Genomic DNA, 13,779 nt, shown 5'->3' with positions numbered 1-13,779 from the left:
CTCCTCCTGGTGAGGACCCTATCCTCCCGTGCCCCCTCCTCCTCCTGGTGAGGACCCTATCCCGTGCCCCCTTCTCCTCCTACTTTTCATCTTGGTGCTGCCCAAGATCTCCAAGCAGGCCCCTCACTGGGCTGGGCCTTTCTGTCTCCAGACCAGCTGTCTCCAGAGCCCCCTTTGCCAGCAGCACAACCTTTGACCCCTGCCTCAGCACCCATCAGACCAGGTAGGCTGCTGAGATCCTTAGAGGTGGGCAGACGGGGTCTGTGCTCCACTTCCTTCCACCCTTAATCTGCTTGCCACCTCCTCTGGCCCAGAGGTTCCCCAACCTCCAAGGAGCCTCCTGGAGGCGCTGGAGCAGCGAATGGAGCGGTACCATGTGGCTGCGGGCCAGGCCAAGGCCAAGGGTGATCAGCGGAAGGCACGCATGCACGAACGCATTGTCAAGGTGTGTAGGGGTCCAATGAGTGCTCCTGGGACTTCTGTCAGGTCCTCCTAACACCTCTGTGCTTTGTAGCAATACCAAGACGCCATTCGAGCCCACAAGGCAGGCCGAGCTGTGGATGTGACCGAGCTGCCAGTACCCCCAGGTAGGCTACACCTCTAGGAAGGCCTAGTACCCCAAGTACGTTTCCCCCAGATAAGGTCTATCCCAAGGTAGTCCCCCCATCCCACACCCTCTACCGCTGGGCCTTTGCTGGTCTGTTCCTGCCTGCAGGCTGCTTCATATAGCCATGGCTGTGCACTCGGGAGCTTTGCAAGCCTCTTAACCAGAATGAAGTGAGTCATGACAAAAATGTTTATATCAGGGAAACTGGAAAGTTCTCAAAGTCAAGAGGTTGTTTTGGAGCCTATTCTGTCTTCAGCTGTCTTCCCCCTCCCTCTCTACTTCATTCCATTCACCCTGCCAAGCTGCAGGCTTTGACTTTCCAAAACCTCCCTCAGCCTCCCGCCAGTCCTCAGAGTAGAAACCTCTTAAGTTGTCAGCTGCCCACCTGTCACCTGTGGAAAGTCATCTTCCACTTGTGGGAGCCCTCTCCCAGCTGAGGCCCACCCGCCAGAGTCTCTTAGAACCTGCCTGAGACCTGGAGGTTCAGCAAGAGAAGGAAGGAGGAGTCCGGCACTTAGAGGACCCCACACTCCTCCACTCAGTCTCAGGGCGGGCTGGATGGTCCAGCGCTGGTCGGACACTTACCTAGCATGCACAAAGCCCCAGAGTCCATCTTTGGTATGCAGAAAGCAGGAAGACTGGCATGGCACACACCTATAATGCTAGTACTGGGAGGCTAAGGCAGGAGGACTGCAAGTTCATGGCCAACCCAAGCTACATAGTGAGGCTGTTTCAGAAAATCAACAAAAAGAAAGGCCTGGGTTCCTTAGGGGAGGAAGGATTGATGGCACCCTCACAATAGTTGGAAGGCATTGACCAGGTCACTCTGCTCTCCAGGCTTCCCCCCAATTCAGGGCTTGGAGAATGCAGAGTCCACCCAGCAGAGCCTGGCAGGGGTTCTGGAAACTGCCATGAAGCTTGCTAACCACGATGAAGGCTCAGAGGAGGAAGAGGATGAGGCTCCTAAAAAGGTACAAGGGTCAGGGCTGAGGTGGAGTGTGACAACAGGACACAACCCAGGGAGGCCTGGGCCCAAGTAGGAGTGAGGCAGCCCCACACCATAGGCCTGCCCCTTGGCTGTGGGCAGACCATTGTGCTCCCTGAGCCCTAGTCCTTTCATCTACAGCATGGGTGCCGAGTAGCCGCCCTATGCAGAGCCAGTGCAGAGAGTAGGTGGTAGGAGGGCTGTGGATGTGGACAGTGCTGAGACTGAGCCAGGCATGGTGGCTTATACCTGGGATCTCAGCCCTGGAGAGGAGTTCAAAGCCAGCTTCGGCTACATAATGAGTTTTTTTTTTTTAATATTTATTTATTTATTTACTGTGTATACAATATTCTGTCTGTATGTTTGCAGGCCAGAAGAGGGCACTAGACATCATTACAGATGGTTGTGAGCCACCATGTGGTTGCTGGGAATTGAACTCAGGACCTTTGGAAGAGCAGACAATGCTCTTAACCACTGAGCCATCTCTCCAGCCCCTACATAATGAGTTTGAGGCCACCCTGTTGAGGACACAGAGACAGGTCCTTGGTTTTGAGTCATTGCAGGCCCTGGGAATACCCCGACCTCTATCTATCCCTCTGCAGCAAAATACCCCTGCTGCCCCCACAACCCAGCTGAAGTCCTCACCCTCCAAAGCGCCCGCATCAGGACCAGCAACAACAGGCAAAGCAGTTCCCAAGGGTACATCCACCAGGGGTAAGTACCCCACCTGCCCTGGCTACACCCAGGCCAACCTGACTCCCATGGGCTGGGCAGCCCCCGCTGAAGCTTCCCCACCTACAGCCCAGCAGCAACTGGCCTTCCTGGAAGGTCGTAAGAAGCAGCTCCTGCAGGCTGCACTGCGTGCCAAGCAAAAGAATGACGTAGAGGGCGCCAAGATGCATCTGCGCCAGGCCAAAGGGCTAGAGCCCATGCTAGAGGCCTCTCGCAGCGGGTTGCCTGTGGACATCGCCAAGGTGAGACCTCTATACTCACGCATACCGCCTGTGGGCCCCTTAGCAACCATGTGACCTAGAAAGTATTAGTCATCCTCTAAGCTGCTGTGACAAATAGGCCCTGGAAGACAGTAGTTGAAAGGAGACAGTTATTTCTTGCATGTACGCTTAGGACAAGCTAGGCTCTATAACAGGGTGCCTGAGGGGCCCGGGCCCCCTTTATGGCTTCTAGGCTTTTCATCTTCCTAGGGTCTTATCCCTATGGATCACCGACCCATTGCCTTCTGCCCATGGAAAGGGTGGAGTAAAAGGACAGAGTGGCTTAAAGGAGTTATTGCAGGCCCCAGGACCGCCGCCCTGACCTCTATTCCTCTACAGCAAAACACCCCTGCTGCCTCCAGAACCCAGGTCTTTCGCTTATCTCCCATTGGCCAGAGCTAGCCATGTGGCCATACTGAACTGCAAAGGTTTCTGGGGCTTGGAGCAATGCTATATGCCATCACTAGGGGAGAGACTCGAATCTCTGGGAGACAGTTGACAGATTCTGCCAGAGGTAGCCCTGTTCACTCAGAACATTGTTTTAGTCTTCGGAGACTTGAAGACTGATTCCCACCTGAAAATCGGGCAGGATCTCAGAATACCTTTATGATAGACAGCAGCATCCATGACAGGAAATCTGTACGGAGCACACCCTGGGTCCTGGGAACCTAATGCTGAACAAAACAGACCACTATTCTCACCCTTGTGTGCCACACATGCTAGCTAGGGAGACCACAGCAGCACACAGGTAAATCCAGAGCTTTCCTGTGGTCCATGGTTTTGCTTGATCTGCCTTACCCTTCACTTCCTCCGTCTCAGACCCCAGCCCCACTCCAGCCTCAGGGCCTTCCCACCGGCCCTCTCACCCTGGAACGCACCCCAAGCTGGACAGTTGTTGGACTAACTCCCTCTTCATATATTTCTAGTTCTGATTTTTTAAAAAAAAATAAATAAAGATAGGGTCTCTGTACTGTACACAGGAGGCCTTGAACTCACTGTATAGCCCATGCTGTCCTCCAACTTCCTATTCTCTTGGCCCAGTCTCTGTTAAAATCACTGGTGTGCCACCGTGCTTGGCTGTCTCTATTCACTGCTGCATCCCTAGTCCCCCAGCCACAGATCAGGACCTCACGTGTACGGGGCTGCCCAGACAAGGGCTTGGATGCCCAGAGGATGGCTTTCTTACATCAGGCAGTGTAGGAACTGAAGGGAGACCCCAGACACCTGAGATAGAGGGGCAGGGAAGAGGACAGATCCCCAGACAGGCTGCTCCTCATGGACCAGCAGCCCCTTGCCTACCAGCCTCATCCTCCACAGGTGCCACCCGCTCCTGTCAACAAGGACGATTTTGTGCTGGTGCAGCGGCCTGGCCCAGGCCTGTCTCAGGAGGCTGTGCGGCGCTATGGGGAGCTTACCAAACTCCTGAGACAGCAACATGAAGTGAGGTCCCACCCATGACCCTATCCCGTCCCCTTTACTGTTCCTCCTTCTATCCATACTCAACGCTTTCCCCACAGATGTGTCTGAACCACGCCACACAGTTCACCCATCTGGGTAACATTGCTGAAACTATCAAGTAAGTGCCTACCTACCTCACGGGTACCTGCGCTGGCAGCCCAGCTGACCAGGGCCCCAAGCAATACCTTTTCCTGCAGGTTCGAGAAGCTGGCAGAAGACTGTAAGCGGAGCATGGACACCCTAAAGCAAGCCTTTGCCCGTAGTCTGCCCACACCTGCTGCCCGCTTTGAGCAGAGGACCTTCAGTGTTATCAAGTAGGGCCCAAAGCCCCCTGGCTGGGGTACTGCTGGGGAGGGATCCACACTTCTGCAAGCTACTGCAGGACTCAACTCTGGGCAAGAGTAAATGCACGGTAGGAGCACAGACATGCCAAGGCTCTGGGCACGCATGCAGTGCTGCATTGACTGGGTCCCCAGCTGACACTTGGAGACACTCAGACAATGATTATTAAATGAGAGGAAGAGGCTGGGTGTGTAGCTCTGTTGGTAGAATGAGCTACCAGAAGTACCTGTAGGAGGATCAGGAATTCAAGGCCATCATTGGCTACATAGTGAGTTTTTGGCCAGCCTGTGCTACACAGCAGCTGGAATCCTGGCTGGTCCAGGAATACAGAGTACACGGCGCAGCTAAGACGCTGCATGTGCACAGCAGGTGCACAAATAACACTGGCAAACGAGGGCCAGTGAAGTGGGTCAGCAGGTAAGTATAGGACCTGCCGCCAAGAGTTCAAAGAAAAAGAGACCTCTCAAAGCTTCTTCTCCAACCTTCACATGTATGACATGGCACTCCTACATGCATGCACACGAACACACGCACATGTATATAAACACAATAAATACAGAAACATAAATAGAAGTGAGTATCAAATAAATGTATGAGCACTGAACAGAGCCCAGAAATCAGGTAAGGGAATGCCTAACTCCACAGCCTAAACCCTAGAGTGACACCCCCACAATCTAGAGGGAAATGAGAACTACAGGCCGAAGCTGAGGTGCCGCCTCTGTTTCCCTGCTTACTGAAAGGATCTTTCCGGACCTGAGCAACAATGACATGCTTCTGTTTATCGTGAAGGGCATCAACTTGCCCACACCTACAGGTAAGGGTGGCGGAGGCTCTGCTCAGAAGCAAGGGTGGGCTGGTCTCTTTCCCAAGGTCTGACCCTTGTTTCCCTGCAGGGCTGTCCCCCAGTGACCTGGATGCCTTTGTCCGGTTTGACTTCCCTTATCCCAATGTGGTAGGTGCAATCTCTGAGTGGGTGGGGACCAGGAAGCAAGACAAGCAGGAAGTCCAGGTATAGCACGGATCTGATCATTCGGATCTGATCATTCATTCCTCCTCCCTGATACAGGAAGAAGCTCAAAAAGACAAGACCAGTGTGATCAAAAATACAGACTCCCCTGGTGAGTCACCTGTCTGCTGTAGAAGACGACCTGGAATTGGGGCCAGAGTGGGGTTGTAGCTTAGGTGTATATGCACAAGTCCCAGGTCCCAGCATCCTCAAAGAGAAAAAGAAAAAAAAAAAAACTCCACGGAAAGATGGCTCAGTAGGTAAAGCAATTGCAGTGCAAGCTGAAGTGTGTGAATTAGAATCTCCAGATCCGACTTAAAGGCGGCTCAGTAACATGCCTCTGTAATCCCACACTCCTATGGTGAGGTGAGGACAAGGGAGCCTGTGGGCCACTTAGGCTGGGGTGCACAAATGAAACATTGTCTCAAACAAGGCTGATGGTGAAGGCTGACACCTGAGGTGGTGCTTTGACCACTACAGTAACACACATACACACCACAACCAGTGCACACTCCCACACAGCCAGTTTCTTCTCATCCTTCCCTCCTTCCCTGCATAGAATTTAAAGAACAGTTCAAACTCTGCATCAACCGTGGCCACCGTGGCTTCCGAAGGGCCATCCAAACCAAGGGCATCAAGTTCGAAGTGGTCCACAAGGGGTAAGCCAGAGATGGCAGGTTCTAGGCTCAGAGCTGTGGAGCAGCCTGCCTGCCTCACAGCTTCCTGCACCTTCCCACACAGGGGGCTGTTCAAGACTGACAGGGTGCTGGGCACAGCCCAGCTGAAACTGGATATGCTGGAGACAGCGTGCGAAGTCCATGAGATCCTGGAGGTGAGGGCGGTGGGTGCATGTAGACTTGGAGCACGCTGGTCTGCTGTCACCAGTGTCACCCCAGCTCCTGTGTGAGATCTCTGCTCTTGCCCATAGCACCCCTTCTTATTCCTACCTAGGTTTTGGATGGACGCCGGCCCACTGGGGGGCGGCTTGAAGTGATGGTCCGGATCCGGGAGCCACTGACAGCCCAGCAGTTGGAGACTACAACGGAGAGGTGGCTGGTCATTGACCACCTCCCAGCAGCTGTGCCCACGGTGGGTCCTGCTCATCAGCCACCCCTGAGAAGAGGGCTGGGCTCAGGGACTCAGTACTCATTAGACTGGCTCTCTGTACCGAAACAGGTCACTGGTCCCAAAGCAAAGGTGCCTCCCATCGCTACTTCTTGGAGGGACTCAGGGAACAGGTGAGTCTGGGCGAGGTCACACTGAGGTGAATGCTCCTGTCTCTCAGCTCCTTCCGTGGTTTCCATGGCCCATCAGACCATGTCCTGTCTGGCTTCAGAGCCGGTCTGGGATCGTCCCCTTGGGGAATTGGGTTTAGAATCCTCTACGTGTCTTTTTTTTTTTTTTTTTTAATTTTCGAGACAGGGTTTCTCTGTAGCGTTTTGGTTCCTGTCCTGGAACTAGCTCTTGTAGACCAGGCTGGCCTCGAACTCACAGAGATCCGCCTGCCTCTGCCTCCCAAGTGCTGGGATTAAAGGTGTGCGCCACCACCGCCCGGCCTCCGTGTCCTTTAGTGATCTGCCCATTGTCAGCATACTCAGCCCCTTTCTTCACTCTGTCCTCCTCTCAGACATGTCCACTTCTGTCTGTCTCCCTCTAGCAGGTCTCACTCATTCATGATCCCCCTGCCTGAGTGATGGGCGACAGCATGCCCTAGAACCTCTAGCACCAGGTCTGCTTTTCCCTGGTCTGGACTCTAAGGCCCCTGTGAGATCCCCTGCCCAGCTGACTCCTTTGGATCCCCACCACTTCCTCTGTAGCCTGTCCTTCCTCTCTGCCCTGCAGGTCAGCACGTCCCCTGCACAGCCTGAGTGTGCTGGCCTTTGACCAAGAGCGGCTAGAAAGGAAGGTGGGTGCCTGGCTTGCTGGGCTCAGTGTGGTGGGCTTAGGAGTGGACTTCAGGTTGGCTCAGAGTCCCCTTTGTACCCTCCAGATCCTGGCCTTGAGGCAGGCACGCCGGCCTGTTCCTCCAGAAGTGGCCCAGCAGTACCAGGATGTGGTGCAGCGCAGCCAGTGGCAGAGGGCACAGCTGGAGCAGGGGGGCGCTGCCATCCGCAAGGGTAGGTGCAGGGGTGGGGCTGGGGAGACCCGTGTGCAGGGGGTAGGAAACTGAGGATCCCCATGGAATGGGACAGAGACACAAGTGGGGAGAAGAAGCTCCTGACCCTGATCCCACTGCCACTTCTCAAGAGTATGCAACCCATCTGGAGCGCCAGCTGCACTTCTATACAGAGGCCGCCCGGCGCTTGGGCTATGACGGAAGCAGGGTAAGCCGGCCCCGTGTGGTGGATGCTCAGGTATGGGGCAGACTCTGCCCCTATTTTATATTAACTGGACTGTCAGCTAATGGTCCCTTCCTCTAGGAGGCTGCGAAGGAGGCATTGTACCGGCGGAATCTGGTGGAGAGCGAGGTGAGTGGCCAGAGGGGCTGGGGGCATATGTGATGATGTCTCCTGACCCTCTATGTCTCCCCCAGCTGCAGCGACTCCGCAGGTGAGGCTCATCTCTGGACTACAGGCCCCAAAGTCCAGTGCCAGGCAGAGCTCCAGGGCCACCGAGCAGACGAGCAGACAATCAGCGGACAGTTGGTTCTGGACTCACCCTGTCCAGGCCGGCCCCAGGGACATCGCAACAGCACCCTCATCCCGTGTGGCTGGGCAGGCCTTGGAGAGTCCTGTTTGCACATCCAGGAGCATCTGGAGCAGAAGGTGGCTGGGACACAAGCCCAGAGGGCCCTGCAAGCACTTTACTTCCTGCCCCTCCCCAGTCTGAACCCCACAGCCCTCTCCAAAGATGCCACTGCAGCTGTCAAACTCAGCTGACTCTCCAGGGGCTGTGCTGACCCAGTTGGGATCCCCCCCAGGGCCAACACAGAATAAACAGCCAAGGCCATACCCGCCTCAGCTCTGTCTTTTTTTCCCTGATGTGGCCCACTCAGTGGCTGGCCTGGGCCTCCCCACTCAGCCCAGTTCCCTGGGTGAGCCTGTGGCTCGGGCCTTTTGGGTTTAATTACCTGTCTCAGGTCATCCATATCAGTCATTGGCCGTGGGACCAAATTGATTGACTTCAAATTCTAGAGTCTTGTCCCCCAACTTGGTCTCAGGGACAAAAGGGCAGTCCTTTGAGGTGTATGGAAGAGATGGGTCCCAGAGGACACTGAGTTCGTGTGAACGTGGAAAGTGGTCCAGTTTATTTTCCCCATCACCATAGTCTGCACCCCAGAATATTCAAGTCAGCATGCTTCCTGCTTCAGCCCCCACCCCCTACCCCTAGTAGACACCTGTTCCTAGTGCTTTGGCCAGCTCTGGGCAGAACAGGCCTAGATTCCAAGGCTCCAACTGAGAACTTCCTTAGTCCACAGTACATCAGTGCTCAGGGCTAGCCCTTGGGGCTCAGGGCCCCCTTGTTCTTGGGTGGCAGCTGGACCAGGACCTGTTCTGGGTTTTCTGCGGTGTCTACCACACGTAGGTGTACAAGCCCCAGGAAGGCCTCAGCCGCGATGCTTGTCATATGAAGCCTGTTGGCCCTGTGCAGAGAGGCAGGGATGTCAGGACAGTGATGGAAGAGCTACTGTCTTATCCAGACTCCCGTTCTCACCTCAGGAAGAGGGCACGCAGGTGGGGTGTGCTGAGGAAGGCCTCTGGGCCCACGTGGCTGATACGGTTAGCTTGCAGGTGCAGCTCCTCCAAGGCCTCAGGGAGGTCAGGGGGCACGAATGATAGCTCATTGTGGCTCAGGTCCAGCACCTGACAGGCAGACAGCACCATGGCAGGCTCAGGACCTGGGTCTCACAGCCAAAGAGCTTCCAGCCCTCTTCCCCAGTCCTCGGCCTCTTCCATGCCCAGCTAGGCTTCCTCCAGATTCTTATTTGATAATGGTTGCCAGATTCCTTCCCTCCATAGAGATCTGCTGAGCCTGATCTATTTGTTATATTTATGAGATGTGCAGGTAGCTGTGGTCCCCACCAGCTGATTTCAACAAGACAGAAGGATGTGAGGATGGTGGACCTTCACATCCTCCTCACTCACACCTTTGCTTTTTCTTCCCTTCCTCCATACCTCTCCCACCTCCCCTTCCTTTTCTTCTTTCTGTAGCCTCAGCTGGCTTCACCCCTCCTACTTAAGCCTTCCCTGAGCTGTGGATCCAGGTGCAGTCCCCGTATCTGGCCATGCTCCTTTCCTTCTATCACACTGATTGCCTAGACGGCCTTTGCCCTAACTGGGATGCTTAGGGTCAGAAAGAGATAAGGCGTAGGGGAAAGGAGCCAGCCAAAGAAACCCACCCTGGCCCTGAAACACAAGCCAGTGAAAGAAATGCTTTAGCCCCAAACCCTGTGCAGGGAAACAAACCAATCCTTGAACAGAGATCTAGCCAATCTGAGCTAGGGAATCTGACCAGTTCCCACCCTGAAAATCTCCCTGGAAACACTGCGCCCTTCGGAAGCCCTGTATAAGCCCTGCTCACACTCTGGTTGTTGCTGCCCTTCTTGCACTCTGGCAGAGGCAGCCACTCTCCTGGGCTCTTCCCTCCCAATAAATCTCTTGAGTAAGGTTTGAGTGAAGACCTTCTGCCAGAGCTGAGAAGCTGTTACAACTTTGTGGGGGAAGCCAGAGACTAGGGATCCTAACAGGGCTGTGTAACACTTTCGCTGGGGAAACCTTCCCCTAGCAGACAGAGTTGTTACACTGGAGAATGGAGCAGAGCAGCGGAGCTGTAACAACTTGGTTGGGGAAGCCCTCTCTTGCCCCAGCAGAGCTGTTACACTGGGGAAACCCTCCCTAGAGCAGGGCTGCAAGCTGCTAAGCTTACTGTGCCCTGTGCTCTGGCTCCTGACTGCCAGAGCACGCTTCCATCTGAGCTGTAGCACTCAGTATTCCTTGGCTCCCGAATGCCAGAATCCCTTTCCATCTGAGCCGCAATGCTTCCATATGGGTCCTGTGTTGTACCAAGCTGGGTAGAATAGAGGAGGTGGGGACATACAAGCAACAACTCAAACAGGGTCTATTTTAGCCATTCAGGCTGCCCCCATGGGGCTCTGTGGCATGCCTGGGCTCAGAACTGGGGAGTAGCTGGGCCAACAGTGGGGCGGAGATAACCATATTGTAGTTAACCCCTGACCTGCAGTGCCTGCAACTCGTGCCAGGTGCCCGGCTCGATGTCGCCCACGCGGAGCCGGTTGTGCGCCAGACTCAGTTCCCGCAGCTTCTTCAGGCCAGCCAGCAGCTCTGGCTCCAGGGCCCGCAGTTGGTTGCGTTGCAGTTTCAGAGAGCGCAGACTTGGGGGCAGGCCCTCCGGCAGCCGACTCAGCTGGTTACCGGCCAGGTCCAAGCTGCGCAGGGCGCGCAGGCGGCGGAAGGCGCCCGGATGCACGCGCTCGCTGGCCAGGCGGTTGTAGGCCAGGTTGAGCTCCGCCAGGGCTCGCGCGGAAACCAGATCCCGCTCACCTAGCACGGCTACGCGGTTATGGGGCATCACCAGGGCCTTCAGGTGGCGGGGCAGTGCTGGGGGCACGCGCTCCAGCCTGTTGCCGTAGAGGTGCAGCGTGTGCAGGGCCCGCAGAGGCCTCAGCGTCCCGGCGGGCAGCGCTGAGGTCCCCAGCTCATTGTGCTGCAGCAACAGGTAGCGCAGGCCCCTCGCTCTGTGCAGTCGCACCGCTTCCACCTGCCGGATGCAGTTGCGACCCAGGTGCAGTATGGTCAGGTTTTCGGGTAGACCTTCAGGCACTGTGGTCAGCTGGTTGTGGGACAGGTCCAGATACTCAAGGCTGCTTAGTTTGCTGATGGAAGAGAGGGGTGATGGAATGGTCACTTCAAGAAAGAGACCCCTGCTGGGCATTGTTGGCTCATGCCTTTAATCCCAGCACTTGGGAGGTAGAGGCAAATGGATCTCTATGACAGCAAGGCCAGCCTGATCTATCAAGTTCCAGGACAGCCAGAGCTGTTACACAGAGAAATCCTGTCTCAAAAAAAAAGTGGGGTGGGGGCACAGGGGAACCCCTATAGATCTTACCAGAAAGTAAGGGAATGGTTTTAGAATTCCGTTAAACTGGAGATTTCAGGTTGAGAGTGATTGATATGGTACAGAAATACATATGGAAGGCCAGAATGTGATTGATATGGTACAGAAATACATATGGAAGGCCAGAATGCCCATGAGTGTAGGTATGGAATCCCAGCACTCATGAGGATTGTGAGTTCCATGCCAGCCTGGATTGCATTTAACCAGACTCTTTCAAAAGATCTAGGGCTGGACTGGAGAGATGGCTCAGCAGTTAAGAGCACTGGCTGCTCCTCCAGAGAACCAGTGTTAGGATCCCAGCACCACACAGCGGTTGTCGATTGCCTGAACTCCAGTCCCGGGAGATCTGCCACCCCCCTACAGCTCTTCAAGCATTGCATACGTGCACAGACGTCCATGCAGGCAAAACACCCATACACATAAAGATAAATTAAGTTGAACATTGTGGCATACATCCTTAGTCCCAGCAATCAAGAGGCAGAGGAAGGCAGAGCTAAATGAGTTGGAGGTCAGCCTGGTCTATAGAGGGTTCCAGGACAGCCGTGGCTACACAGAGAGACCCTGTCAAAAAAAAAAAAAATCTAAAACAGGCTCCAAAGCTACAGCGAAACCCTGTTTCAAAAAAACAAAACAAAAGCAACAAAAAGCAAGCAAAACAAAACAGCTGAGGTACGGCTGTCGACCTGTCTAGAACGTGTGTGTGTGTGTGTGTGTGTGTGTGTGTGTGTGTGTGTGTGGCAGGGGTGGTGGTGGTGGTGGTGGTGTAGACGGACGGAAGACTTGTTTTGTTTCCTAGCATATACAAGGGCCTGGATTCCAGCTGGGTGCACATCTTTAATCCCAGCACTTGGGAGACAGAGGCAGGAGGATCTCAGTGAGTTAGAGGCCAGCCTGGTCTATAAAGCAAGAACAGCCAGGACTGTTACACAGAGAAGTCCTATCTCAAAAGGAAAAAAAAGAAAAAGAAAGAAAACCCTGTATTCCATCTCCCCACACACACACAGAAAAAGAAAACACAACTATTAGGTAATAGAATCTCAAGAACTGGTAGCAGGAGACAGAGACACCGCCAAACTAGTACCTTTCATGGCAGCTGGGGGTGCACTGGTACTCACTGAAGTCCCCGGTGGGGGCAGCTGTCAGCACAGAACTGCTGTGTGCCTACCTGAAGGTGGTTGCATCCAGGCCACTGTCTGTCAACTGATTGTGCTGGAGGTACAGCTCCCGGAGTCGCGTCTGGAGGCTCAGGGCTCCTCTGGGCACCTTGGAGATAAGATTGTTCTGGAGGAAGGAGAGAGTGAAGTGGAGATCTGGCTGGACAGCTACGGCAGCCACAGGAGGCTCTTGAGAGAAGGGTTTGGGAACTTGTTTGTGCAAGGCAGCCAAGTTTTGCTTCTTTCTAAATGATTGTTCTAACAGCTGGGATTCTGGGGAGCAGTTGAAAGGATGGGAAAGGAGCAGGCGAAGGAATCCCGCAGGCTGCCGTTAAGAGACCTGGGCCCAGGCATGTGTGTGTGGTGGGCAGGGTACCTGCAGGTGAAGCCGCTCCAGGGAGGATGGCAGACTGGGTGGTAGGTAGCTGAGCTGGTTGCTGGAGAGACTTAGGGTGGTAATGGCCTCCGAACCAAGGAAGGTGTTAGGTGGCAAACCAGTGTTGTTCAGTCGGTTGTCGTGGAGGTATACAGACCTGAGAAGGGTAAGGCTGCGGCTTCCAGCCCAGGCATGCACACCCCACCCTTCCCAACGCTGCCACTGCTGCCCCTCAACTGCTGCTGGAGTTGCCCTCAGCTTCTGTCTGAGAGCTAGAGACAGGGCGAGTGTGCAAGTATGTGTGTGTGTGTGTCTGCTGAAGTAGATGGCATTTGTCCTAGTGTGTATGTGTCTGCTGAAGTAGATGGCATTTGTCCTAGTCTAGACTTTTTTTTTTTTTTTCGAGACAGGGTTTCTCTGTGTAGCCCTGATTATCCTGGAACTCACTTTGAAAAACTAGACTGGCCTCGAACTCAGAGATCCACCTGCCTCTGCCTCCCAAGGGCTGGGATTAAAGTCCTGAGACACTACTGCCGGGCTTAGTCTAGACTTTTGATACTGTGTATGGGACCCTATTTTACCATTCAAGCTCCCAATGTTATTCTTTTGGTCCCTGCCCTAGCCACGCCCACTCCTTTTAACCTCTGACCGCTGGCAATTGCTCGCTCTCTCCCTGTGTTCTCTCCCGGTGTACACACGGGCTTTGCCTCTCTCCTTCTCTTTCCTTCTCTTTCTCCTCTCTTTCTCCCCTCTCTCTCTCTCTCTCTCTCTCTCTCTCTCTCTC

General features: G+C 54.5%; 2 protein-coding genes across 2 annotated transcripts in view; one reads left to right on the top strand and one right to left on the bottom strand.

The window, feature by feature from the left end:
- Cc2d1a (coiled-coil and C2 domain containing 1A) overlaps positions 1-8,339 on the top strand; it is a 17,920-nt gene extending 9,581 nt beyond the window's left edge. The window contains exons 9-29 of the mRNA XM_005370934.2: positions 152-223; positions 315-445; positions 515-587; positions 1,445-1,578; positions 2,195-2,306; positions 2,394-2,566; positions 3,902-4,024; positions 4,102-4,160; positions 4,240-4,356; positions 5,125-5,198; positions 5,278-5,336; positions 5,451-5,502; positions 5,950-6,049; positions 6,132-6,222; positions 6,342-6,479; positions 6,567-6,628; positions 7,233-7,296; positions 7,381-7,507; positions 7,638-7,714; positions 7,811-7,858; positions 7,924-8,339. Of these exons, the coding sequence (XP_005370991.1) occupies positions 152-223; positions 315-445; positions 515-587; positions 1,445-1,578; positions 2,195-2,306; positions 2,394-2,566; positions 3,902-4,024; positions 4,102-4,160; positions 4,240-4,356; positions 5,125-5,198; positions 5,278-5,336; positions 5,451-5,502; positions 5,950-6,049; positions 6,132-6,222; positions 6,342-6,479; positions 6,567-6,628; positions 7,233-7,296; positions 7,381-7,507; positions 7,638-7,714; positions 7,811-7,858; positions 7,924-7,944 (1,907 nt within the window). The 3' untranslated portion in view covers positions 7,945-8,339. The remainder of the gene's footprint in view (positions 1-151; positions 224-314; positions 446-514; positions 588-1,444; positions 1,579-2,194; positions 2,307-2,393; positions 2,567-3,901; positions 4,025-4,101; positions 4,161-4,239; positions 4,357-5,124; positions 5,199-5,277; positions 5,337-5,450; positions 5,503-5,949; positions 6,050-6,131; positions 6,223-6,341; positions 6,480-6,566; positions 6,629-7,232; positions 7,297-7,380; positions 7,508-7,637; positions 7,715-7,810; positions 7,859-7,923) is intronic.
- Positions 8,340-8,468: 129 nt separating this feature from the next.
- Positions 8,469-13,779, bottom strand: part of Podnl1 (podocan like 1) — a 13,240-nt gene continuing 7,929 nt past the window's right edge. Inside the window, exons 6-10 of the mRNA XM_026777919.1 lie at positions 12,996-13,152; positions 12,631-12,746; positions 10,566-11,223; positions 9,045-9,193; positions 8,469-8,973 (exon numbers count right to left, since the gene is read on the bottom strand). Coding sequence (XP_026633720.1) covers positions 8,826-8,973; positions 9,045-9,193; positions 10,566-11,223; positions 12,631-12,746; positions 12,996-13,152 — 1,228 coding nt within the window. The 3' untranslated portion in view covers positions 8,469-8,825. The remainder of the gene's footprint in view (positions 8,974-9,044; positions 9,194-10,565; positions 11,224-12,630; positions 12,747-12,995; positions 13,153-13,779) is intronic.

The sequence above is a fragment of the Microtus ochrogaster genome, unplaced genomic scaffold, assembly GCF_000317375.1.
Source record: "Microtus ochrogaster isolate Prairie Vole_2 unplaced genomic scaffold, MicOch1.0 UNK90, whole genome shotgun sequence".
Classification (NCBI taxonomy): Eukaryota; Metazoa; Chordata; class Mammalia; order Rodentia; family Cricetidae; genus Microtus; species Microtus ochrogaster.
Note: the sequence above shows the minus strand (reverse complement) of the source record. Positions and strands in the feature narration are given on the sequence as shown.